The sequence below is a fragment of the Trichoderma camerunense genome, assembly GCF_050948025.1.
Source record: "Trichoderma camerunense strain CBS 138272 chromosome Unknown V8C40scaffold_11, whole genome shotgun sequence".
NCBI classification, from domain to species: Eukaryota; Fungi; Ascomycota; class Sordariomycetes; order Hypocreales; family Hypocreaceae; genus Trichoderma; species Trichoderma camerunense.
Genome location: NW_028145359.1, coordinates 387,269 through 411,319, shown reverse-complemented (window position 1 = coordinate 411,319; position 24,051 = coordinate 387,269). Strand labels below are relative to the sequence as shown.

General features: G+C 50.4%; 5 protein-coding genes across 5 annotated transcripts; 3 read left to right on the top strand and 2 right to left on the bottom strand.

The window, feature by feature from the left end:
- The first annotated feature begins 134 nt into the window (after positions 1-134).
- On the top strand, positions 135-1,616 carry V8C40DRAFT_247779 (60S ribosomal protein eL32). Its single transcript, XM_083216402.1, has 5 exons — positions 135-288; positions 364-403; positions 678-802; positions 911-1,032; positions 1,094-1,616. The coding sequence occupies exons 2-5, from the start codon at positions 364-366 to the stop codon at positions 1,200-1,202; spliced, it is 396 nt and encodes a 131-aa protein (XP_083071994.1). The 5' UTR covers positions 135-288; the 3' UTR covers positions 1,203-1,616.
- A 2,605-nt stretch (positions 1,617-4,221) lies between these two features.
- V8C40DRAFT_275386 (SH3 domain-containing protein) lies at positions 4,222-8,169 on the bottom strand (the record flags this gene model as incomplete). The annotated part of the gene is made up of 6 exons (XM_083220702.1): positions 4,222-4,284; positions 4,339-5,922; positions 5,985-6,058; positions 6,118-6,500; positions 6,597-7,260; positions 8,142-8,169. 6 exons carry the CDS (start codon positions 8,167-8,169, stop codon positions 4,222-4,224), a joined length of 2,796 nt encoding a protein of 931 aa, XP_083071993.1.
- An 822-nt stretch (positions 8,170-8,991) lies between these two features.
- On the top strand, positions 8,992-10,113 carry V8C40DRAFT_247770 (uncharacterized protein). Its single transcript, XM_083216401.1, has one exon. The coding sequence runs from the start codon at positions 9,208-9,210 to the stop codon at positions 9,667-9,669; it is 462 nt and encodes a 153-aa protein (XP_083071992.1). The 5' UTR covers positions 8,992-9,207; the 3' UTR covers positions 9,670-10,113.
- A 202-nt stretch (positions 10,114-10,315) lies between these two features.
- V8C40DRAFT_275385 (glutamate dehydrogenase (NAD(+))) lies at positions 10,316-13,588 on the bottom strand (the record flags this gene model as incomplete). Its single annotated transcript, XM_083220701.1, has 2 exons — positions 10,316-10,397; positions 10,461-13,588. The coding sequence occupies 2 exons, from the start codon at positions 13,586-13,588 to the stop codon at positions 10,316-10,318; spliced, it is 3,210 nt and encodes a 1,069-aa protein (XP_083071991.1).
- Positions 13,589-22,687: 9,099 nt separating this feature from the next.
- On the top strand, positions 22,688-24,005 carry V8C40DRAFT_34037 (mitochondrial outer membrane translocase complex, subunit Tom22). The gene is made up of 2 exons (XM_083222861.1): positions 22,688-23,059; positions 23,119-24,005. Exons 1-2 carry the CDS (start codon positions 22,975-22,977, stop codon positions 23,487-23,489), a joined length of 456 nt encoding a protein of 151 aa, XP_083071990.1. The 5' UTR covers positions 22,688-22,974; the 3' UTR covers positions 23,490-24,005.
- Positions 24,006-24,051: the final 46 nt, after the last annotated feature.

The window sequence follows — 24,051 nt, the reverse complement described above, 5'->3', positions numbered from 1 at the left end:
TGTGCGCTATCCCTCTTTGGGCCGCACGATAAGCCTTGCTGCAACTTTTTTTTTTTTCGCAGGTGGCAGATCGGAGTACGTACTGGTGGGTTAGTGGGGTTCCGCAGCTGTCTTTCTGGTGCGCCTGCCAAACAAAGTCGCAGAGGCTGCACGATCGCACCGCCCACACGTGATGCGTGCCCTAAACCCTTTGCCTTAGTGTTACCGATTGTGGCATCCGCCAAAATTTCGCATCGAGTGAAGCATCACGCCGGACATAATCAACCACAGCCCGACTAAGCCGTCAAGGTACGTTTATGCCGATTCAATTTCTCTCGCGAGATCCTCATAGTTACGGAAATCTAACGATTCTCGCTGTTCCAGATGGTCGCCGCCAAGAAGCACGTCCCCATCGTCAAGAAGCGTACGTCAATTTTACCACGATTTGAATGAGAGAAGAGAAGGATCCTCGAGATACGGTCGCCCTCGCTATTTTTGCCCTATTCTTTCTCTTTCCGACTGCCTTCGATAGCCCACACGACGAATGGAGGAAAAAATTCTACGAGGACGACATTGAAGCGCAGTTGGATTGGTTTGAAATAGGGCAAAAGAACGAGAACCCCGAATCGAGCCTCTTTCTCCCTCTTGTTCTTGCAAAATCAAGGCGTTGGAATACGGAATTAACTAGGAACTTGCAGACAAGACCACCTTCAACCGTCACCAGAGTGACCGGTTCGATCGTGTCGGTGCCAGCTGGAGAAAGCCCAAGGGTATCGATGGACGTGTCCGCAGACGTTTCAGGGGCACTATCCGCATGCCCAAGGTACGACTTTGCCCATGAGGCAGGAGAGGAAGAGGAGCAATCTCCTTCTCCCGCTGAAGAATCCCAATTCGAAGGAACAGAAAGCGCTGACGTTGGATACAATGATAGATCGGCTATGGCTCCAACAAGAAGACCCGTTTCTTGACTCCCTCCGGCCACAAGGCTTTCCTCGTCCACAACGTCAAGGACCTTGAGCTGCTGCTGATGCACAACCGAACCCACGCTGCCGAGTACGTCATTCTTCCATCTTGTCTCTGGAACATTCCCCCTCGACTAACCTCTTTTCCACAGGATTGCCAGCGCCGTCTCATCCCGAAAGCGAATCGACATCATCTCCCGCGCCAAGCAGATCGGTGTCAAGGTCACAAACGCCAAGGCCAAGGTCACAACGGAGGTCTAAATTTAGACCTAGGCGTTTACGGGGACTTGAGAGAGAGAGGGAAAGTTCTGTCGGTATCATCGGGTGTGGATGTGACGATAGAGAAAACAAAAATAAAGCATTTAAAGCACACACAACAACGGAGAACAAAAAAAAGATTAAACAGTTCACAAAAAGGCTTTTGTTTTGGCACTCCTGTGTTTGTTGTCTTTTTTTTTCTTCTTCTCAGAACTCTCCGGGTTTATCGGGTTTTTTTATCTCTGGAAAGGAGGGGGGCGCATGCAGACTTTCAATTGCTGCTGTCTTGTTTTTTTGAAAGAGAGGTGCTACGGGTTGCTTTTATTGCCATGCGCGCATGCATGCTGCATTGCGGCGGGAGAAGGGAAGACGTATTGTCCAACTGCTAGGGAAATATGACGCACCGTTGACGACAATGATGAATTCTGATGCCCACGATTGTCTGCTGTGATGTTTGGTTCCTGGGTGTGGTGTTTGAACATGAGAGAGCATGTGAGAAGACGATGAACTGATATGTCTTGATGACAGACCAGGTCAGAATATATTGATATCATTTACCTGTCAAGCAAGCTCATGGAAAGAGGACTCTTCAAGAATATGAAGAGGCTCAGTCTACCATTTTATTCGGACAGGTATCGATCATTTACCTTTCCTTCAGTACTCGCTCCTCTCTACCAAGCTGCCACATCACTCAAAGCAATCATTTACAAATACTGAAAACTTACACACTATTCCCAAGACTCCCCGTCAACTCATAATAACCTTCAACGGACCCACCCAAATCTATCAAAAATTCTCTATCATGGCAATTACCCCCTCCACGGTTCAACACTTCTCCAAAACAGACTTTCCATTTTACCACTAAGATAATCACAGCCAACACATAGAATCATTTAAACAACTCGAAAGCCACCGAACAGCATCTCGTTTCATAGTCTCGACTCCATAGCTCTAGAAAAATATGCCATTCAACTACTTAATCCACTTTGCTGTCTGAATCTATCCACATAGTTAGTAATCCAGCTGACTAGTGCCTTCGCCTGCGTTGAGTCTCTCAGTATCGATAGGTAAGGTAGTTGAGTGTATTACTCTGCGGAAAGCAAACATCATATAACCGAGTTCTAAATAACCATGTCTTATCAAACTCAATCACTCACTCAACTAGAGAGAAAAAGAAAATTCATCACTCTAAATATTCTAACGATCCTTTACATCTACATCCTCACTTCACGCTTCACATTGCAAAGTACATACATCACGTTACTTCTGATTAAGACAGAACTGGTTCCTACCAACCTATCGCCCAGATGGGGATTTAATCGTGTATTTAGATAACTAGATACTTATGGCTGTTGCTATTAAGACAAACCGTCAACCAATCAATCACTTTACCTCTCAGTAACACCCCTACAGCAAAACAAAAATAACTACTGGACTATCTCTCACCACTTGCTCGTAACCCCAACTAAACAAAGGCTTTCTTAACAATTACGTATTCCCAAACCAATTTCACAACATCTACATCAACTAACACCAACTCATCCTCCTCAAACAACAAGAATACAACTAACCTCTCCAAAGATGTCTAGACACTCATCATTCTCCACAAGTCTACAGCTACATCTCCAACCGTCCTCTACAATATCACATACTTCAACACATCAATATCATCCAGAAATTACTTTAAATCACTTCCAATCATCCTACATCTTATATTTCACTAAAAAAAAAATAATAATAATAATAATACGACAGTTACGTAGAAATACGCAAAAATATATATATCACAACATCATCTCTTCAAGAAGCTAAAAAGTACAAACCAAAACAAAAATGGGTATCATCACCCTTCACTTCCCATCCTCTCCAAACTCTCCTCCTTCTCTCTTCTCTTCTCTTCTCCTAAATTCACCCACAGCACCACCAAAAAATACACATACTACAAACACAAAAGACACAAAAAGGGTAATAAGGGTTTTTTTTTTTTTTAAAAAAAAAATCCCACATCCCATCATAGAAAGATCTTCTTCCCTACTAGTAGGGACACCAAAGAACAGAAGATGGAAAAAAGAAAATAAACCACCAGGGTCTATCTAGTCCATCACAAGAGAAAATGAAAATGTATCGGCTATGCTTTCCATCCCGCTCCTCCAAACACAGACACAAAAAAAAAAAAAAAAGAAACCAGGAAAAAAACAAGAAAAAGAAAAAGAAAAGGGGGAAAGGAGTCAAAAGATTGCAGGCAACCATATCGTACAAAACACAGTTAGTCAACACGACCAGCAGAAACGAAACACACAAAATTTGAAGTAGAAGAAGAAAAAGGAGACATAAATAAAAGTTTAAATACCTGCCTGACCAACAGCGAAAATAAAAAGGAAGAAGCAGCCTGTAAAGAATAATCCCATCCTATCCCCTCCCATGCCCTCCAAATTTCTCCTCGGAAAAAAAGAAAAGAAGCAACCACGCCAATGTAGGTAGTGAGTGCCCTTTCTTCTCACCAACCGAGTGAAAAACTTGTATGCGCGAAGAAGAGTGGTTGTATATCTCATCATGAAACATGTTGACATGACAAATGAAAAAGAAGAGGCTCCAGCTTCATTCAAGCTTTATATGAAAGACGGGAAGAACAAAAAAGAGATTTTGAAGGCGTTAGCCCGTAACAAAGAACAAGAAGAAGAACAAGAAAGCATGCGGTGCATTTGTCGCATTCAAATTTCGTCGTCATGTTGGAAAACTCTTTTTTTCTCTTTTCCCCCGCTGGATTCCCGCAAACGCCCATGATGGCTAAATCTGGTCCGACAACAACAACAACAACGAAAGACAAAAGATTTCTCATACAAAGGATGAAGATGACAAAGCCGTGCGCTGCGCGACGGGATGAGCGTGAATCCAGCAGCTGAATTTTCCTCCAAAACAGCGATCAACGTGTGGGGTGGGTAAAATATAAGGGGCCTCAAGGCTTCCCTTCGAACAAACATTATGTACAAGTAATAAGAAGGCTGTGTAATTTCGCATTAATTCAGCGGGATCCTCGAGTGCGTTGTTTCCTTGCCAGCCAGTCTCCAAGCATGTTGTCAAGTTGCTAGCACCCTGTTAGCTTTTGATTCTCTTCACATATCAAGGTGATGTCACTTACCGTTGTTATCTCTGCCAACTTGGCATTCTGCTCCCGGAAGAGAGGACCTACAACCGGATGGTCGCTGCTCGCGGGCACCACATCCGTCTTGTCGTATACCACAACCAAGAGGTCGCGGATATGCTCGGGCTCATCGAAAAAGGCACGAAGCTTCATGTCGTCCCAAGCCGGTTCCTTGCTTCCCGTGGAAGAGGAGCTGCTCTTGGATCGATCCTCTGCAGTCTGGGTAAGCTCCGGGGAGGGCGATACAGAAGGTGAGCGGTCCTCTGGAGACGAAGTGTCTACCATAAGAGCAGGTGGCTCTGATGAAGCAACCGGAGATACGGGAGATGGTTCCGCGGCTGGGCGAGTCTCCGGCTTGGTTGGGGGTTGTGGTGAAGGGGAAGGTCTGTAGTTGGGAGAAAACGGATTGGTATCGGGGAAAGAGCCCGGGATGATGGGCTCTTCCACCTCTTCCTCCTGGAATGCCTTGGGGGCCTCGGACTTGGAGCTGTTGGGCTGAGGCATCCGATCCAGGATACTTTCACCGTCATCTGACTCATCATCATCGGAATCGGATAGATCCAAGTGGTTGAGCGCACGCGGTGCGGTAGCTGATCTGGGACTGGGAAGCACCTGGCCTCGGGAGGTGGGAGAAAGCGGCTGATCCAGAGATGGGCGGCCGCGAGGAGGCTGGTGTGATGGGACTTCATGCGTCTCGTTCGTTTCGGGGTTGACGATGCGCATCGAGGGCGGGGGGACATTGGAGACGTCGTTGACGCGGGTTTCCGCCAAGTACGAGGCCAGCTCCACGGTGGAAGCTTGAGGCGCCTTGTTGTTAACAGTTGGCTCGATCCGGGCTTGCGGCTTGTGTAGCTTGGCCGGCTGCCTGGCCTTTTCGGGAGACGAATGCTCCTCTGAGAAGCGCTCCTCGCTGTCGCGTGGCTCGCTCTCGGGCCCGTCGTCGGGCGACCTCTTTTTGTCTTTTCTCGAGAAGAAGCCCCGGAGACCACCCGGCTTCTTGTCCTTGTTGTTTTCCTTGTCCTTCTTGTCCTTGTTCTTCTTCCTGTCCTTGTCGGACATGAGCTCGTTCTCAAGCCTGTCCAAGCTTGCCCGAGACTTGCCGACAGAGTCAGTGGATTCCCGAGGGGCGTCATCCCGCAGCAGGTTAGGCGTAAGGGTGATCTTTTTGGTCTCGGCTGTTTCGTCCTTAAAAAAAGAGTCGGTGTTCCTAATGTTGCCGTTGCGAGATATGCTGGGGCCCTTTTTCTCTACAATGTCGAGACTTCCTCGGAGATCTTCTTCGTCAGAAGACTCGTCCAGTGTCTGATCTGATGACTTGGCGCCCTTGGATGATTTGGTCTTGAGCGGTTCCACTCTGGCGCTGTCATCGGCAGGGTCGCCATCGGATGCCGACTGTTGCTTCGTCTGGGTAGCTTCTAGCATCTCGTCAAGGTCTTCTTCTTCCGAAGAATAGTCGTGGTCAGAGTAGTCGTGATAGGTGGGCTCTGCAAAAGCGACTGTTGCCTTTTTCTTGATGCCAATAGAAAAGCCAGTCTTTGGTTTCTGCACTTGTTGCTGATCGGTCAACATGGTGGCGGAGAGCTGATTAAACAGTTAGTTAGAACAAAGGCCTTTTCCTTTCCAGCATGGAAGGGACTACGTACATCAATGTTCCTATGCTTGTTCAAACGAGCGAGCCTTTCGGTAGGCGTCTCAATGTGTTCGGCTGGCAGGTAGCCTGGAAACATGTTAGCCAACGTGGATGGATTTCAAAGTAGAACCAAGCCGTCAACGTACCAATGCTACTATCCTTGACTACTCTAACCAGCCACCAATAGCTGTTGCTATCGTCTAGCAAAACCATGGTATCGCCCTTGGTTGCATTGGCTTGGCCCTCGACGGTAGCCACGAAGGTGTGGAGGGCGTAAACGAATTCGAAATCAATGTCCTCTGGTTCATGTAAGCATTCTGCCGCCCAACCATATTCAATGAAGCGTGGATCATCGGGGAGGGAAAAGTCGGAATCATCATCTTCTTCAAAGGACTTGTTATAAGGTATCGTAAGCGACATGTCGGGGTCACAATCTGCCTCGTGCGCGCAAAGGTGACGGTCGTTGCAGTCAAAGTCACAGTCGCATTCCGCAAAGTACGTGTCGTCCTTGGCAACGACAACATGCTGACTGTCGGGATCGTGTGCCAACGCGTTGCCATCCTTGTCCACCGCGGGATCCTAGCCTTTGGTCTCCAAGCTTTGCGTCTCACTGCCGTCGTCTGACTGGCCAATTACGTAGCTGTCGACGTGTCTTTTGTCGCCGTCTTCGTTGTCATCGTCGTCGTGGCTGCGGCCCGCATACTCACCCGAGAGAAGATGACGATGGGTATTGCGATTGTGCTGTAGGGAATCTGTGTCTGCTGTGCTGGGAGCTGGAGATGGGGAGGAAAAGTGAGGGTGCGAGTGCAGTGACGTCCAGGGGGTCCGTGGGATGCAAGAGAGGGAAGAAACTCGCCGCGGCCAGGCCACGGGAGTGACAACAGAGCTGCACGCACCATCTTCGATGGAAGGAGAACTGGAGATGCGATCCATCATGTCGTCATCGAGGTCGCCATCCTCCTCGATGTCGTCGTCGTCGGCCATGCCGCCATTCTGGGCGACGGCCAGCGAGTCCTGCTGGTGCTGATGTTGCTGATACACGTCCATGCCGTCGGCAATAATTTCAGCGTTCGGTCGGCCGTTGTCTGTGTCGGTGGCAGCCCAGGGACTGCGGGATTGCGCGATGGCAGTCTCGTGGGCGACTTCGCGAAGGGTCTCGGCCTGGTGCGGAGCGAGCAGCACAGGAGGGTTGGAGAAGGGGTTTCGGGATATCGTATGACCCGTATGACCTCGGGGTGCGGAGTGATCCTGGGTCGAGGGGGCGTGGTGATGTTGCAAGTCAATCGTGTCTGTATTCGTGCCAAAGGGGGAGAGAAGGGCGCTCGGTCAGTCTCGATGGGCGTTGAGTGAAGCAATCAATGCTCGCGTGTCTCGCGTCGCGGACTGGGCAGAAAAGAAACGGGAAAATGGTAACGGGGATTATTTTTTTCGGGGTCTTTTGGGAGTGAAGGAGAGTCAAAGAGAGCGAGCGAGAGAAGGCAGATGCTGCAAAGGTGGTTAAAAAAAAGAAGGGGCGCAAGGGGGGCCAAAAGATGGAAGAGAAGGGAAGAAAGGAAGCTGCTGGTGAGCCGGTGGGAGGAATAGGAACACAAATGCCGAAGCAGAAAGTAGAAGCAAGAAGCAGAAAAGAAGCAGAAGCACAATCTGGACTTGCAACCAAGACGGCAGATGAGAAGATGAAACGACAAGAAAGGCAGAAACAGACCCCCGGTCAGCAGTTAGGCAGTTGTTCTTTTCTTCCCTTTATCGCATCAATGCTCGCGCAGACAGACAGACAGGACAGGCTAATAACATCGAGCGAGGTCGAAACGGGGGTGGCGCGAAATCCTGCTGGTCCCTTTTTTTCTGGAGCCAGTGACAGGCACAATTCCGCAGGCCAAATCTAGCTGCTAGCAGGGGGGTCGAGAAAAAGACGCCAACCAAGATGCAGAATCACAGGCGGGCAGCATGAAAATGCACGCGCGCGGACAAGGGGGGGTTTTGGCCTGGTCTGTGACGATTGTGTCTGCAAGAGGGAGCAAGAGCAAGATGGGGAAAACGAGGCCATTGCCTGATGCAGTGATGTGCAATTGATTGATTGAATGAAGCACAACAAAACACAGGTGACAGGGGGGGGACGACGTGGACGCAAGACGAAGAACAGCAAGGCAGAAGGAAAAATAATACGCACCCGCTCTGACGATCAAGGGCCTGGTCATGGCGAATCACAGCGTCCAGCCGCAGCTGATCAAGTGTCCGATGTATCGTTTCGGTGGGTTTTGTTTTTGTAGTTGTCGAATTCGATTCTCTCTCTGTCACGTCACATCACGGCACAAATGAAACGAGACGCAACAGCACACAGACCACGATTCTCAATTCTTGTGCCGGAGTGCGGACTGCGAGTGCGGGTATTGGCGATCCCCACGGCACTAGACAATTACTCGTGGATTTCGCTCAGCTCGCCAAAGCGGGACACAATTGGTTGGTCCCCTGGTTGGGTTGGGCTTATCTTGGCTGATTTCGGGTTCGATTGCTGCGGTTTATTTTCTTATTCTCATACGAGCCCTGTTGCTGACACGATGCATGAGGTAGTGGGTGGGCAAGGTAACAGATGGGCAGGAAAGGGAAGAAATCGACACTCACACTCGATCTAGTAAGGCTAGATAGAGGGAGGGCAAAGGGAGAGGGGGAGGGGGAAAAAGTCTGAGGTGAGGTGAGGTCAGAGAAGGATTGGGGGAGGCTAGGACTAGGACAAGAGACGATGGTGGACAAAAATAGGCTGAATCAAGCAAGATGCAATCAATAGTCGGATAAGAAGGAGGCTTTGCATCATTCGATTCTTATTCATGTCTGTCTGCCTGTGTGCCGTGTTTGCTACTGTACTGTCATGCTACTTGATTCCATGGTTGATTTTACTACTGATGCCCTATCTGGCATCGTACCATCAATATTATTTACATAGAGTCTATAATACTAGACGACGATAGTTATACTCAATAAAAGAAACCCGACGCCTTGTATTTACTGAGACATATCAGTCTCTCTTCTTCTGTTTTGTCTCGTCTCTCCAGCCAGCCGCACAAAGGATCGATCAACTTCGGTCCAACATCCCCCAGCTCAACATTCCTCCCACCACCAAGTTTCACTCCCCATCCCATTCCATATCTATCTTCTCTTTTTCCTCCCATCATCGTCATCATTCATCTTTCTTCTTCGATTTTTACCTTTTTTCAGGTCAGCCCCTCTCTCGGGCTCTCATGCAAGGTACAATGCAAGCTGCACCCAAAGGCCCACCTCGTATGGATTGGATATCCACAAACCTGCAAGTGACAAGATTTGACATGGGTTCGGGATTGGAGCGAAATCTCCCTTCAGCCTCACTCACGCATTTTTTACACTCGCTCACTCATTCATTCTCATCATCGATCTCATTCTCATTCTCATCTTCCCCTTGCATCCTACATACGCACTTACAAACAAACACACGCATAAACGCACAAACGCATAAACACATCACAATCCCCTCATCATCCCACACAAAAATTCATGCAACCCACCGCATAAAACCATTAGACCCTCCCTATCCAAAAATAAAACCACCAACCACAAAATCGCCCACCACCTACTTTAGGTACCTAGCAACACTACTGCAACTACCGCAATCGCACATGTACCTCCCACACCCATCCCATGTCCATCCCGAACCGAACCAAAGCTGAAACTCCCCCCACCCTCCACGCAATCTCACCCAATCTCTAATTCTTCCTTCGTCTCTTGCTTTGCTTACCCCTGGATTTCGAAACATGACATAGCATGGCATGCTTGCTTCAACTTTTTTTTTTTTATTTGCATACGCACTTGGCCTAAACAAGTACCGTGCTGCTACTGTAAATGCCGGGCTTTGCATCTCGCATCGCATCGCATCTCTTTTCGCCCGCATTCTTAGATATCAAGGCAACAGGCTAGGTCCCTCCATACCATGTACAATTGTTTCAAGCATTCACGGTGCATCATAAATCTTAGTCAAGCTTGTTTGTATAAGAGAAATTTGACAGTTGCCATTAGTTGTATCTATCGTTTCGACTGCAGACCGTACTAACGTACTTGGCCACACAATCATCTTTTTTTTTTTCGGTTTCCCTATGCCATAAACCTATCCCAATCAATACCATGAAATCTATTTCTCAAGCTGTCCTAGAACCAAAGGCAGCGGCGCAACCATCGACGTTTTATTTTCTCGTTTAACCCAATGAGACACGTTGGTCTCCATCAATGCATCATATGAAATACTGCAAAACACGCTGAAAAAGCAAAAGCTCATAAAAAATCAAGAAAAAAGCAATTCATGCATCCACTTCCGTCTCCTTAGTGTTGGCTGATAGACATGCGTCTGACCTGCTCAGTTCCGTTGGCTTGGCCTGAAATCTCAGCCAGCTTCTTGGTCATGCTATTGATGTAAAATTAGTCATTGTTCGATAGTCATTGGGATTGGTTTGGATTCAAAACTTACAAGTCAAAGAAGGCAAACTGGCTAGGCTGGCTGCCAAACTCGTAGACGAATCGGCTGGCCAGGTAGCTGCCAAAGATGGCGCGCAGGTAGTTCTCCGGCACACGCGAGATGATGGTGTCGAGGCCAATCTTGTTGAGCAGCATGTTGGGGAGCGCGTTCCTCAAGACACCCTTGCGGATGTTCTCGTTGTCCCACAGGTCAGAGTGCTGCAGCTTCTCGTCGAGGTCGGTGATGGCCACTGAAAGCTTGTCGGACAGGATAGATCGGGCAATGCCGGTCTGCTCGTGCTCGCGCCAGATGGCCTCAAACTCGAGACGGGCATTCTCCTGGATCTTGGCCTGGACCTCTCGGACGTAGTCGTTGTAGAACTGGGGAGCCTTTCCGGTCTTGTGGTCGACGCACATGTGCTCGATGAAGCCCTCAGTGTCAAACGACAGAGAGGCCAAGACTTCCAGCGAAGAAGAGGTAACACCTCCCTTATTGGCAGAGGCATCCTTGTAAAGAATGCAGCCCGCAGCCTCCAGGCGGAGCTTGGCGTCCTGGGTGATGAACAGGTTGGCACCCTCGACAATGTAGGGGATGATGCTCTTGCCGTCCTTGATGAGCCTGTTGACCGAAATGAGGTCAATGGACTCGGGTCGGCCACCGCAAGGCACAAACGAGTCGGTCGTGTTGTTCTCGCGCAGGTGGTATGTGTTGCGGAATGAAGTGCCGTTGTTGACAACCTCTCCACTCGGCAGTGTGACGTTGTTCTCCTCGCAAAGGACGCGGTATCCATCCTTGGACAGCTTGGAGATGTCGTACTCGCTGATCATGGCACGCTTTCGGGCCAGGCGAATGAGCTCATCCTTATCCAGGCCGTTGGGGTCAGCCAACACACCAGCGCCGTCGACAACGGCAGTGTACTTTTCGTTGCTGAGAAGGATTTCGTTGCTGCCCAAGTCGCCGTCGGGGCCACCGGTCTGCATCTTCCGGACCTGAGAGGGGTCCAGCTCGAGCTTGCGGTAGATGCCCTTGACGTACTCGCGCACGGACAGGGTGGTCATGCCGTACTTGTCGTGGGGGATACCACCAAGCTTGGGAGACTTGCCGGTGAAGAAGGACTTCCACCAGGGAGCACCACGAGCCTTGGCGTGCTCGGTGGCCCAGTCGACCAAGTCGGCAGTGTTCTCGTCGGGACCCATGAACAGGATCTCCTCCTTGCCGTACAGGTCGACAATGGGGTTCTTGATGCCAGGAGTCTCCGCGGGCAGGAGAAGATCCAGGATACTATCAATGTACTTCTCAAAGGCCTCGGTGGCCTTGTCCTGCTGCTTGGGGTCCAAGAGGATGACACCCTTGGATCCACCCTCGGGAATGTCCTTGTTCTTGCGCTGCTGGGTGCTGGCAAGGCCGTAGTTCTCGTCAAAGATGTTACGGGCGTTGATGCCATACGCCTCCTTGGTGCGAGACTTGACGATACGGATACCACCACGAGAAATGTCTCGGAAACGGAGATGGAAACCGCGAGACTCGGCACCAATGACCAAGAACATGCCGTACAGAGGCTTGGGGTACTCAGCCTCAGGCAGGAAAGAGGGGTCCAGACGGAAGCTGAGGGCGACCTTGGTAGGGGTGAAGTAGTTGGTCTTGAGGATGGCGTTGTTGAAGACTCGGAAAGCGGTCATGACCATCTCGTCGTGCTCGTTGGAGACGGTCTTGGAGATCTTGTCTCGGAGCTTCTCGTCAGACATGACCTCGACAGCAGGAGTGGCCAAGATCACATTGGTATCCTGGGGAACACCGAGGTGCACGTTGGCAAAGGCAGCGTAGAGGAGGCGAACAAGCTCAGGGTACGACTGGATGATCTCGAGGATGTAGTCGGGAGTGAAAGTCTCAGTACGCAGACGTCGCTTGAGCTTGGACAGCAGAGCCGCATGGGCATTCTGCTTGGAATCCAGAATCTCGGACAGAGAAGCATACTCGGGACCGAGACGGTTCAGGAAGTGCTGGACAAACACCCACGCGCTGTGGGCGTAGACAGACTCCTGCAGACTCAGCTCGCCAGTGGCAAACAGGTGGTGGAACTTGTTCTGGGGCAAGCAGTAGAGGAGGGAGATTTCCTTGGTGATCTGGTGGATGGAGGCATCGATGGAAGGGAAGTAGCCCTCGAGGTTGGAGGCAGGGCGGAGATAGGCACTCATGACAGTGATGCCGTTGGAGAACTGCTCCACGTACTTTCTTGAGCTGGTGACGCCATAGTAGTGGTACAGGTCACTGAGAGTTGAGAAGATGCCTCGGGCAGTGCGGCTGCGGAAAGCAACAACCAGACGCTTCTCGGGGGAGCCCTCAATGTCAAAGACCTCAATGACGGGGCCGGCCCGGTTGACGGCGAGCTCGATAATCTCCTGGTACACCTGCTTGGTGTTGGCGGTGGCCTTTTGCCAGAAACCAACATCGGAGATGACCTCGATTCTGGTCTCCTTGGGGTCGGTGCTCTCGGGGCTCTGCTTGAAGTGGCACTGGTACACGAAGTAGCAGCGGACAGTGGCCTTGGAGTTGGGGCTGGCGCCAATAGCGGCCGGTGACCGGAAAGTCTCGACACGGTACTTGCTCTTGCCCTGGTGGTCCAGATACTTGGACTCGAGGCGGGACTCGTATCTGGGTCCGCCAACGTGACCCTTGCCGGGCTCGCTGGTGTCGATGTAGATGGCGTGGTCGTTGGCCTCCATGTCCAGGCGGATCTCCTCCTGCTTGTCCTCTCTTGAGTGGGCAGCAACCTTGGCGGCATAGAGGGAAGTGATTTGGTTGGCGATGACATCGGGGGTCTCAATGTGGAAGTAGACATCATCAATGCCGAGCTTTTCGTAGAACCACTCAATCTGCTCGTCGATCAGAGTATCGGGGAGCCAGCCACCCTGCTGGATGATGGCTTTGACAGCCTTGATCTGCTCCGTCTTTCCCTCAAACTGGGGAGCAACGTAGCCGACTGTGGCAGAGCGCAGAACTCGGTGGCCATTTCTCAAGGCCAGAGGGACGGGAGGAACGCTGACGTGGGTGGGCTGAGGAGAAGGACCACGACTTGAGTCTGATTCAGCGGTTTGAATCTGAGCCACAGACTTGGGCTTGAGAGGGACTGGGGAAGCCATTGTGGGTGCTAGGTCTTGAAAAGGATCTTTGTATTCAGGGAAGCTGTCACTGGGGGAAAAATTAGTCTGAATTGCCAGAGCCATTATGAAAGAAGGCGAATCGAAAAACAAAGATTAAACGAATAAACAACAAGAGCTGGGAATTAACGAAAGATGTGGTGAAAATGAGAGAGGGATGGGGAAACGCTGTCTTTGCAAGGAGCCATGGTCAAGATATATAGCATGATAGATGCTATATAAATACGACCACGAGGACCAGGCTGGAACGCCAAAGATAAGAACTCTGGCGTAAATTCATCCAGTGATTGATTTGTGGCATAGCGCACGAGTCAATGACATGGACGACTTGCGCCAGGGGTAGATATCAAGAGCCAACGTGAGACATTCTGCTCGAGAGATGCAAGGAGAGATCAGATGGCAGCGCCACACTCGTGGCGTTGATACAGTAAGATATCTCAGTTGCCAGGGGATCTTCCGCGAGGAATGCGTCTAAGTGTATGCTTAGGGGCGTGTGAATAACGGCATTGACCGAGCAAATGTCCAGCGAGCCGGTGTAAGACATGATTGTCCTCACCGCCGCAGGCCAAAGCTCAGGCATTGTCATTACACCACCCCCCATTGGCTTCTTTCCACCAATCTGCCTTGTTGATTCGACGGGAACGGCGGAGAGGGACGGGGGTACAAGGAAAGGGATACAGCTGTCGATAATCCAATTAGAGGGCTCGCAACCGCCACGTACCTAAGTGATTAGGACAGATTGAAAAAAAGCAAAAAGGATCTCGAATGAATCCTGAACCCGAGAAGTCAGCAAACAGCTGTTTTCAGCAGCAGCAAAAAAAAAAGGAGAAGCTGCGGGCTTGTTTGTCAAAGCCATCAATAACGTACCAACTTAGATAACCACTATTCAAAGGGCAAAATAAGAGTCGGGCTGTGGCGGTGCAGGGGTTCGTCCGGACAGCAAAGATAAGAACGGTGAGACGAGCTTCGTATTGGTCTCGTAACAAGGTCGGTGCGTGAGCGAAGAGATAAGGATTGAGCTCTGAAGGAAGACTTTGCGTATTTCTATTTTAGTCTCGATTCCCGTTAGCCATCCATTGTTTGCAGCCAACTCTCTTTTTTTCTTCTCAGCTCTTTTGGGGCTTTTTTGGGGCGTTGGGCGATCCACCGATCAGAAGGGAGCTGACAGCTTCGGCAGTGCCGAGTGCCGCATGGCTTCTGGCGGCTCTGGAGCTGCTTGTTCGCCGGGTTGGGGATGGATTGGATTGCCTTACATGAATGTTTTGTCTTGTTTGCTGCTTGTCCCCTGAGGATGTTTTTATGTGGGCGATAAAGCAAGCGAGGAGAGGTAAGATGCAGAAGAGAAAAGTATAAGGTTGGTGATATGGATATGGGGGAGGATGATCTGGAGAGATAGGAGGGGCGAGTCGGGATGATAAGTGAGGAATTGCAAGCCAATTGGCGCTGCTGACAGGCCCAAAATAATCAAGATGAGATGCTGATGCTGATGCCAGGCGATTCCACGAGGCACCGCAACTGGCGGCCGCGCCTTTAAGTAATTCGGCGACGGATTCGCATCGCTTCGTGACTCTTGCCCGCGTCCTTCAAGGCCGTCACTTGCCTGCTGGTACGCGACGGTACTTGGCTGGTGACCTGCTCGCTGCCCCTCCCCCGGTGGGCCAAGCCAGGCCCAGAACTGGAGCCCCTGCGCTGGGCCTGCGCTGGCCCTGTGGAGGGGCTCTAGCTGGGCTCTGGAGGCGCTGCGGCGCTTGCACGCTTGCGCCCAAGTACCGTGTACCGTGCACCCTGAGGGAGGTACCACAGGTACTCGAGTATCCGCACGTACCTCCGCTGCCCCCGTGCTAGTGCAGGCTCCGCTGTTTCTCGAATCTTTTCGTTTCCAGCGACTCTCCAGGGCTGCTGTGGTCACCGGTACCAGCGCCAGCCGGTGTGCCGGGCCGGTTGGGATGCTGCTTCTGTCGTACCAATGACCTCAGTGTACCTTTTCAAGCACACACAATTGTGCCCCTCCATGTCCTCATAGGTGGTATTCAAGTACTGTACTGTAGCTCACTCACTCACTCAGCTTCCAACATCCATTATAGGGGCCTCTCCTCTCTCTCCCGCTAACAGTTTTCAAATCAAATCTCAATCAATCAATCACGTTGGCTCTGCTGCGCCAGCATCCCATTTTGCCTGCCCTCCGTCTAGACCGTTGGCACACGGTCAGATGACTCTCGCCCTCATCTCCAATGCGGCCGGGGCAAATTTCTAAACCGCCAGTGCTCGTACTGTACTCCGTAAAAGGTACAGTACGGGCTCTGTCCAAACGCAACCAGGTACCTGATGTACCTGAGGTACCGACGGGAGGGTGACGAAAGGGGCAATAGGAAAAGAAAGAAAAAAACGAAAAAATCCTGCACAGTATTTCGCATACGGCGTACGCACGCAAGCGGCCCCCAAGACGACCGAAAAAACAGAGCACATGCGCTGGATCGCGATATGACCTCACCCTCCGTGCATTTCCCTTACATATTCTTACATACTCCAGGCGCATTATTACCAAATAGCAACTGCCTGCTAGGCCACATCGGGTAGTAAGGGTGGTCCGGGCGCCCGGTACCTGACCGTTCAGCAATCAGGAACCAGCACCGGGCTGCAGGCAAGTGCAGGCGCTGCAATGCGGCACCTCCTGGCCAATTCCGCCATATCCTCCGGCCCGGTGACTTGCCCAGGAGGCCCGAGGTACCAGATGACAGTGCCGTTGACGTGTGGCGGCGGAGGTACTGCGGCGGAGGGCATAGTGTACTCTCGGTACGTACCTCTGGGCTGGGAGCCGGCTATTCGAGGCTCTGCGCTAGAGCAATGGATTCAATTTTTCTTGCTTCGTTTTTCTTCTTGATGTTCTCACAGCTTCTCCAGATGGCCTGGGGCTGCCCCTCTCCCCCTCCTTGTCACTCCCTCTCGTTCTGCTGATGCTCTTCTGCCACACGAGGCATCTGCTGGAGCCACGGCTAAGCCTCATGCGGTGCTCCGTGCCCAATGCTATGGCCGTGTCTATCCTGCGAGTCATCACCAGACTCGTTACTGCGTACTGTGCTGTAGCGATGCTCGTACAGCTGCAAGGGATGGAGTCAGAATCGTTGTTTGTTGCACAGGATTCCTTCAAGGTTGTCTCAGCTTGACAATTCTTTTCTATACCCTTGCCGACTTGCATTGATCTTTTGAGTTGCAATGTGATGCCACGCTGACGTGCGATCTTCTAGCTTCTCAATTGTCCATCATTAGCCGCCTATTACCACTAGGCAAGCAAGTAGCCGATTTCCAAAAGGGGGAGCGGCAACATCGACGCCAGTGAGTGTGTCCACATCTTTGGACGACAATCCAAGCACTCAATTTGTATACTTGGTCTCTATGACTATTGTATTTGCGCATGCTGGTGGGCAAACATACAACTGCTTCGAGTTTACAGAAGTTGCTGTAGTTGCTTGGTGTACGTACCCCTAGCATTTCCTCAAGTCGTGCAAATCCATTGGATCCCGAGCCTGGCCTGTTGTCTTCTCACTTGTTTCGAAAATGCCATCGTGACAGTGCAGGGTTGGCCAGGATGGCTTCTAGCCCTGCAAGGTTTCTGCGACAACAATAGCTGTTACGAGCTTGTTTGTCATAGTCAGCAAATTTCGCCTCCAGAAGGGACAGAAAAAAAAACAAAAAAGGCCACCTGACAAACGCCTCCACAACGCGCATGGTTAGTCTCGCTTTCTAATTTTCTTTCAATTCCCTTTTTTTCTTTTTTATTCTCCGATGCTACAGGCATCTGGTGCAGGTGGCCTTTTCACATACCGCTTCTTCCAGGCCCAGGCAATTGTACTTGCAGAACACTTGGACGGTGCACATTCATGAAGAGGCTGGCCAAGTAGATCCGGGGTATCCAAGCCATGCCATGGAGGAATTCCCAACAAAAGTGCAAACTTACCTCCTGTACCTAGCCAACTAGCCTTTACAGGACTCGTACATGGACATTGCAACCTCCTTGCTGCCCGCTCGAATCGTCCCGGCGACGGGTCCCGGGATGTCCAGCTGGCTTCCCGTTTGGCGCGACCCAGCGGCCAGCCGCGGGGATGCACTCCTTCTTTCGAGCTGATGGTCCCAGAGCATTTACAGTATTAGTGCGAGAAGTTCGATGCCTGCATGGCGGAAGCGGGTAGCGGGCCAATGGCCCTGTCTGCTTGACCACGAGGCACAATGCGGCTGCCGAAGACGACCCAATCTGCGACGCCAGCAAGATTGCGTGGCTGCCCCTATGGCCAACCCGGACCCGTGGAAGAAATTTTCATCACCCCCTATCCTGTCCGTTCGATTCGACGCTGCGCTGCTGGCATGCAGGCATTGTGCAGGTACTGCCACGGACGTGTACAGCACAGTACGTGTCCCTTGCCAATGCATTGGCCCGGCCTGGAGCTCGACAATTACCCACCGCCAGCAAATAGGAAACCTGATGGATAGAGCAAGAGAAGCCACTAATGCCGGACAAAAGCCCAGCAGCCAAACAAGACGTGGATAAAACGCCAGCTCCCCAATATATTCGGCACGGCCTGGAGAAGCCCCGCACCGGGTCCCCGTCGGCCATCGGCTGACCCCACAAGCAGAAAGCCGGCCGGAGCTTTCGATTTCCATTACCCCCAGCTTTCTGAGTCTGCCGTTTCCATTACCCCCAGTTTACCTGATGACCCCAGGATGGCGCTGGGTTGTGACGGGCTCGCAGGAGGCTAGGTGCGTACTAACTGTGCTGCTGACTTGTTTGCAAAGTGTCTGCATGTACCTTGCATGCATAGGTAGACCAAGTGGAGGACAGAAAAACCGCGACCGAGAAGATTTCGAGCACCCGCAAGTTAAATCATACGCCTACAAAAAGGATCACTACTATATCTACATTTCCCTATTAACAGCTACTAAATCTACATATCCTTACTAACTGCTACTAAATCTATATTTTTCTAATAGCTACTACTAAATCTATATTTTTGTAATAAATGCTACTAAACCTATATTTTTCTAGTAACTGCTAATTATATCGTAAGTCTAGGTGCTGGTAAAATAGGCGTTGCCCTACAACAGCACTACTCGATGAGTTGATTAGGTGTACATATTTCTGTATGTATGTGCCTATTTATTTTGCGGTCTCGCTTTTTCTGACCTCCGCTTGGTAGACGTCTCCGTACCTGGCGATGGCGCAAACGCGGCGAACACGAGCCGCAAGGAAGCAAAACTGGCAACTCGAAAATGGGCAATCCACGCCGATCATGGATTTTGCAGCTCGGAACAGAGTACCACCAAGTACATTACGCTTGGAACCTTGGTACCTCTTACATGCAGTAATACCAAAAAGAGAGCTATCATCCGCAGGTGATGAAATAGTATTCTCGGACACAGTGCCCAGACAGTTTCGGTACATAGGCCGAAAGCAAGCTGCTCATTGATCCGTTTCATTTATGCATACATCGGCGAGGGGCTGCTTCATCTACTCGTTTGCTCCTTTGCTCCTTTGCTTCTAATGGCCCAATGGAGCAGCAGCCTTCCCCGGGAAAAGAGAAAACAAACTAACAGCGTCTTGAGGGTACGGGAGGGTGGCAGCAAGCGGGAAGTAGTACTCAACTGCATCCCGAACACATTGCCTGTCTGCCCTAGCAGTAGTATGGAGGAGTAGTCTCGGCTACGAAAATCTGGGGGAAGCACAGCGCCGTCTTGAAGGTAAATTGCCCTGCCCAGAGACACATTCTCTTGGCGGAGAAAAAAGCTGTGGCCACCTGTTAGTAAATCGTGGGTCTTTTGACTAACCTCGCCCCACTTCCTTTTTCTTCTCTCTCTCTGTCTCTTTTTTTCGTTAGGTTTTCTTTTTTTGGCAGACCCCAAAAAAACCCCTTAGCCCAGGGGGCAAACGCTGTGGCTCTGCAAACGGACCCATCCGGGCGTCGGCACTGTACCATCACGAGGACGGCAAAAATGAGAAAAAATTGATTCCAGCTCGGGCTTGTAGTTTTGTATTGCAGGTACCTTGATCTGTGTACCCATACTAATGGTCAGGTATTGAATCATTTCCTCTTTTTTCCCTTTCTTTTGGTTTGATTCATTCTTTTCCAATTACCTCCACGAGTCACGATGGAGGCAGATCACTCATCGCTGCCCTCCCCCAGTTTCGCTGTTCCCGTCTTACGTACAAGTTAAGAAGCACCTCAATGGCACGCCTTCGCACGCCACCGCCGGCAATTTTTCATTCTTTCGTCGCTTCTTTTCTTCTTTTCTCTTTTCTCACGCACAGTCGTTCCCGTTGCATTCTGATTGGCCATTTTAGCCTTCCCAGCGATGTCCTATGGCGAACTGCGATACGAATACGTTTGAGGGTGGCCGCATGGATAGTAAACCTGCATAAAACATAAATGAAAATATCGTGAAACTGCCATTGATGCTATTACGCGCTTTCTATCTTTTCCTGTGGCGAGTATTCCCAGAGATACTACTGAAGTTCAAATACATCGCAACTCATCATCCCCCCGTTGTACTCTGTACTTACTCCCGAACAAGAAAAGAGCCGGGAAGAAAAAATAGGGTCAGCGTGTAGTAAAGCTGGGGTTTCGGTTCGAGCTACCGAGAAAGGGCTCGTCATGTGGTTTGGTTTGGCTCTTTCTTGTCAGGCCTGCACGGATTTCTCCGACCCCGGGTTTTCGGCGCCGCAGGCCGCAAAATTCTATTTCCTCCTACTCTGCTCCATAGTCGGTCACGATGCTACTAGTAGTACGAGTAAATAGTTACGTGATAATCCGGAGTCCGGAGCCATCTAGCGCTGAGACATGACTCTTTTGTCGGCGACGATTCCTGGGGAAGCCAAGACCTTCTCTTTTGCCCTCTACAGAAGGAGAAAAGCCTGGGATGGCCGATGCGGCCGATGTGTTTTCCCCAGAGTCACTATGAGTTACTCGGATGTACATTGCGTGCGGTGCTACTTGTACAGAGCGGCCCCAGCATCCGAGACCATCGCATCGTGGCTCTTTGTTTCCGGCCCCCGGCATGTTTGCCCCCTTTTTTTACGAAACCTATGTGTAATTAATTATTCAACCTGTGGTTGGAAAAGCTTTGCAGGAAATAAAAAAAGTCAAAAAGGGCGATCACAAGACCTCTTTTCTGATCGACCGGCCCCCCGAAAGAATGAAATGCATGCACGGGCGGTGTGAGTTGCCCCCGGAATCTGTGCGGCGTAAGAACATGAAGGATTGAGGCGTAAGGGACCTGGGAATGAATTCTTTTAGGTAAGGCATTTCCGGGGTAAATTGGGCACGGTCAGGAAACGCGTGTGGTGATTCGGCGGGTTTTACGTATCGTCGTATGCATGTTGTAAGTGCTACCCTTGTAGGCCTATGTGGTTGAGTAGCATCGTGATCGGGTAAAATACTTTTTATTTTATTTTTTATATAAATTTACTTTTTATACGGAGTAAAGGCAAGGGGGTTGCGGAAGTTGTCCTAAAAGTCAAACAGGGATGGAATGGAGAAAAAAAAAATAGACAATGCAGCGTTCATTTTTGGGTTCTCTTGATATGACTTGCTTTGCTGGAGGATCAGGTGCAGTGTGAGGCTGATTTGGGGTGTATGATTCGGGCGTGTAAGTTGAGGAGGCAGCCCATGACTCTTTGACTCTCTTTCCGTCTGTGCTTGCTCGCCTCCTGAGATTCGGCCTGTTGATCTGAATCAAAAGTGAATGTGTTTGAGACTGAGACTTGGTCTGGTCGAGACGATAGGAGATGTGGCATGGAATCAAAAACACGTGTTTGGTATGGCGATGATCCGCAGAAGGCAAGATCTCAGGGCGACTAACACGGATATACGGAGTTTCGACCAAGACACGAGGAATGATGGGGAAAGTCTCAGCATGTCACTGCGGAATTTGTGATTACGTAGCAATTCATGATTTATCATTTCATTCAAAAGAAGCGTGTGCTTTTGCATATTCAGAAGAAGGTATGCGCAAAAGTGCAATCAGGTTTTATTCCTTTCAGGGTAGGTCAGTCACCATCTCGTGTGCATTCCGGATGACGGGCGCCACACTCGCTGCACCAAATGGGTAAGTAAATGACAATTGCGCAGCCTCCCGCTCGGTGCATTGTCCATCTATAGCGAAAATAAAAAGAACTTTGCACGAGATGCAGTGAGTGTGCATCATACTGGGGGCGGATGAGGTTAGCAACGGGAGGCCAGATGATGAGATTTGCGCCCAAGAATTGTAATCCCAGTGTCGTAGCGAATGCAGGGAGGGAAAAGCCACAGGACAAGATTAAACAACAATTGGTGAGCAATCACACGCTCGGTGTGGCCATGAGGACCACCATGAAAAAGGAGGCAGCGGCGAAATGGGCAGAGCCGCGAATATGCGAGGAAGGATTTGGGAAAACTTCGACAGCTTCATTGCGGCGTACAAAGTGGCACGCGCGGCATTTCTTTTCTACTAACATACTCGTACTGTCGATGAAAGGCACTTTTTACCTGGTGACGGGGTGAAATGACATCATGGCCAGGGTGTGTTTGTTGAAGAAAATGTTTTCTAAAAGTTAGGTACAAGTATCTACTTTGGCCAAATATTGCCCGGAGGACCGAAAAATGATGTGATTGATGATTGGGAATAGCTTGTGGCCACTGTCGTACTGGGAGTTTTGGATTTGGGCCAGGCGTATTTTTAGCTCTTTCAGCTGGGCTCAGCAGCTGCGGTTTGTGGTTCTGTGACACTTGGAACGGCTGATTGGCACTGCTGCCTTTTTTCCATACGAAATTGCTTGCTTGCATAGCTCATCACATTGTCCTGAGCACAAGAGACAATGCAAAGAAGCCATCAAGCATCAATGATGGCCAAAATACCAGCATCTCATAGACTATCACTACGTCACAGCCTCTCATTATGGCAGAACAAACTAGAACAGGCAAATGCACAACGCGGCACGTGACCCGTTGCCTGCGATTTCTTCGGCTAAACCACCAAAACGTCCGGCAAGAGACCCATTATCGGCCTGCAGTAAAGAGAGCCAAAAAATTTGACTCCAACTGTTATCGAGGCCCGGCAATTGAGGCACTAATCGCATCTTCTTCTTCGCAAGCATTGCTCCAGGACTCTGGCAAATTCCCCTGCAATCGACTCTCTTTGCGTCCGGAATTGCAGCTTTTGAAAACAAGAAAAGAATACCGTAACGCATTCCGAGTTTGGAGAGCCCCGCAACCAGCAGCTTTTGGGATCGCCACTTGCAGCTTTTTGTTGCCGATATTCGATATCATTCTGCGCAGCGTTCGGTTCTTGGACTCTGTGTACTTTTACATCAATACACCCACATAGCTTAATTACCAGTCAAGATGGTTACTCTTACCGAGGTTGAGGACGAGCACTTCCAGCACGCTTCGGCTGCTGACTTGGAGGAGGACGATTTTACTGATACCGGTATGCCCTCCATGAATCTCATCCCGTCAATCACACTATGGACACTAACACCGCTGCAGAATCCGAAATCTCCAACGAGTCCGACTTCGACCCCTCAGAAGAAACCCTCGCCGAGCGGCTATACGCTCTCCGCGACATCATCCCCCCCACCACCCGAGGCTGGGTGTCGAGCCGCGTCAACGCCGTCACCAGCGCCGCCTGGAGCGTCCTGTCCTTTGGCGGCAAGGGCGCCTGGGTCATCACCACCTCGGCGCTCTTCCTCGGCGTGCCGTTTGCGCTGTCGTTTGCCGAGGACCAGCAGCTGACTGCCATGGAGCAGGAGTATAACATGCGCCAGACGGGCAGCGAGCTGTTGACGGCGGGGTCTGAGGGGAGCACGGCGGACCAGGTCGGAGCTGCCCTCGGCCCTGAGACCAAGGCTGCCTTGTGAAGAAGTTGATGAAAGAAAAAAAAGAACAAGAAGAAGAAAAGACAGAAACAAACAAAACAAAACTGAATTGGGGGCGCCACATGGTAGCAAAAGCAGGGTGCTTTGGAACTGGGAAAACGATTTGGTTCTAATGTAATGACTGGCTTACAATTACAATGACGGGGGGTGAAATGGTGATGTATGTGGTTGAGGACCTGAGCATGCGAGATCAAGCATGGTCCCCTCCATTCGTGTACAATAACCTTTTGTTGACAAAGGGGAGAGAGAGAAGGCATATCATTGCCCTGGCCTTTTACGAATTGCTGGCTGGCTGTATGTTATTGGGCGGACTCTATGAGGAGGTTTTCTGCAACAATTATGGGAGGAACAATAAAAGAGGGCCATTTGGGAGGGGAGTTTTGTTTGTACGAAGTAGGTTTGATGCCATATCTCATCTCCGGACGTGGTGTAGTTTCACCACTCTGCATTTTATTATATATATATTTTTGCCGTTGGGTAGAATCGTGAGTTTGAGATGCTGTGTAAAGAAGTGACGATAAGAACCCGAGATATGACTTTACTC

What these genes read in the sequence shown, in the direction of transcription:
- V8C40DRAFT_247779 (XM_083216402.1), top strand. Translation starts at nt 364, where the DNA reads ATGGTCGCCGCCAAGAAGCACGTCCCCATCGTCAAGAAGC. An exon ending in CGTCCCCATCGTCAAGAAGC is followed by an intron (nt 404 to 677) that starts GTACGTCAATTT and finishes AGGAACTTGCAG; the next exon opens with ACAAGACCACCTTCAACCGT. An exon ending in AACCGAACCCACGCTGCCGA is followed by an intron (nt 1,033 to 1,093) that starts GTACGTCATTCT and finishes TCTTTTCCACAG; the next exon opens with GATTGCCAGCGCCGTCTCAT.
- V8C40DRAFT_247770 (XM_083216401.1), top strand. Translation starts at nt 9,208, where the DNA reads ATGCAAGGTACAATGCAAGCTGCACCCAAAGGCCCACCTCGTATGGAT.
- V8C40DRAFT_34037 (XM_083222861.1), top strand. Translation starts at nt 22,975, where the DNA reads ATGGTTACTCTTACCGAGGTTGAGGACGAGCACTTCCAGCACGCTTCG. An exon ending in GGACGATTTTACTGATACCG is followed by an intron (nt 23,060 to 23,118) that starts GTATGCCCTCCA and finishes ACACCGCTGCAG; the next exon opens with AATCCGAAATCTCCAACGAG.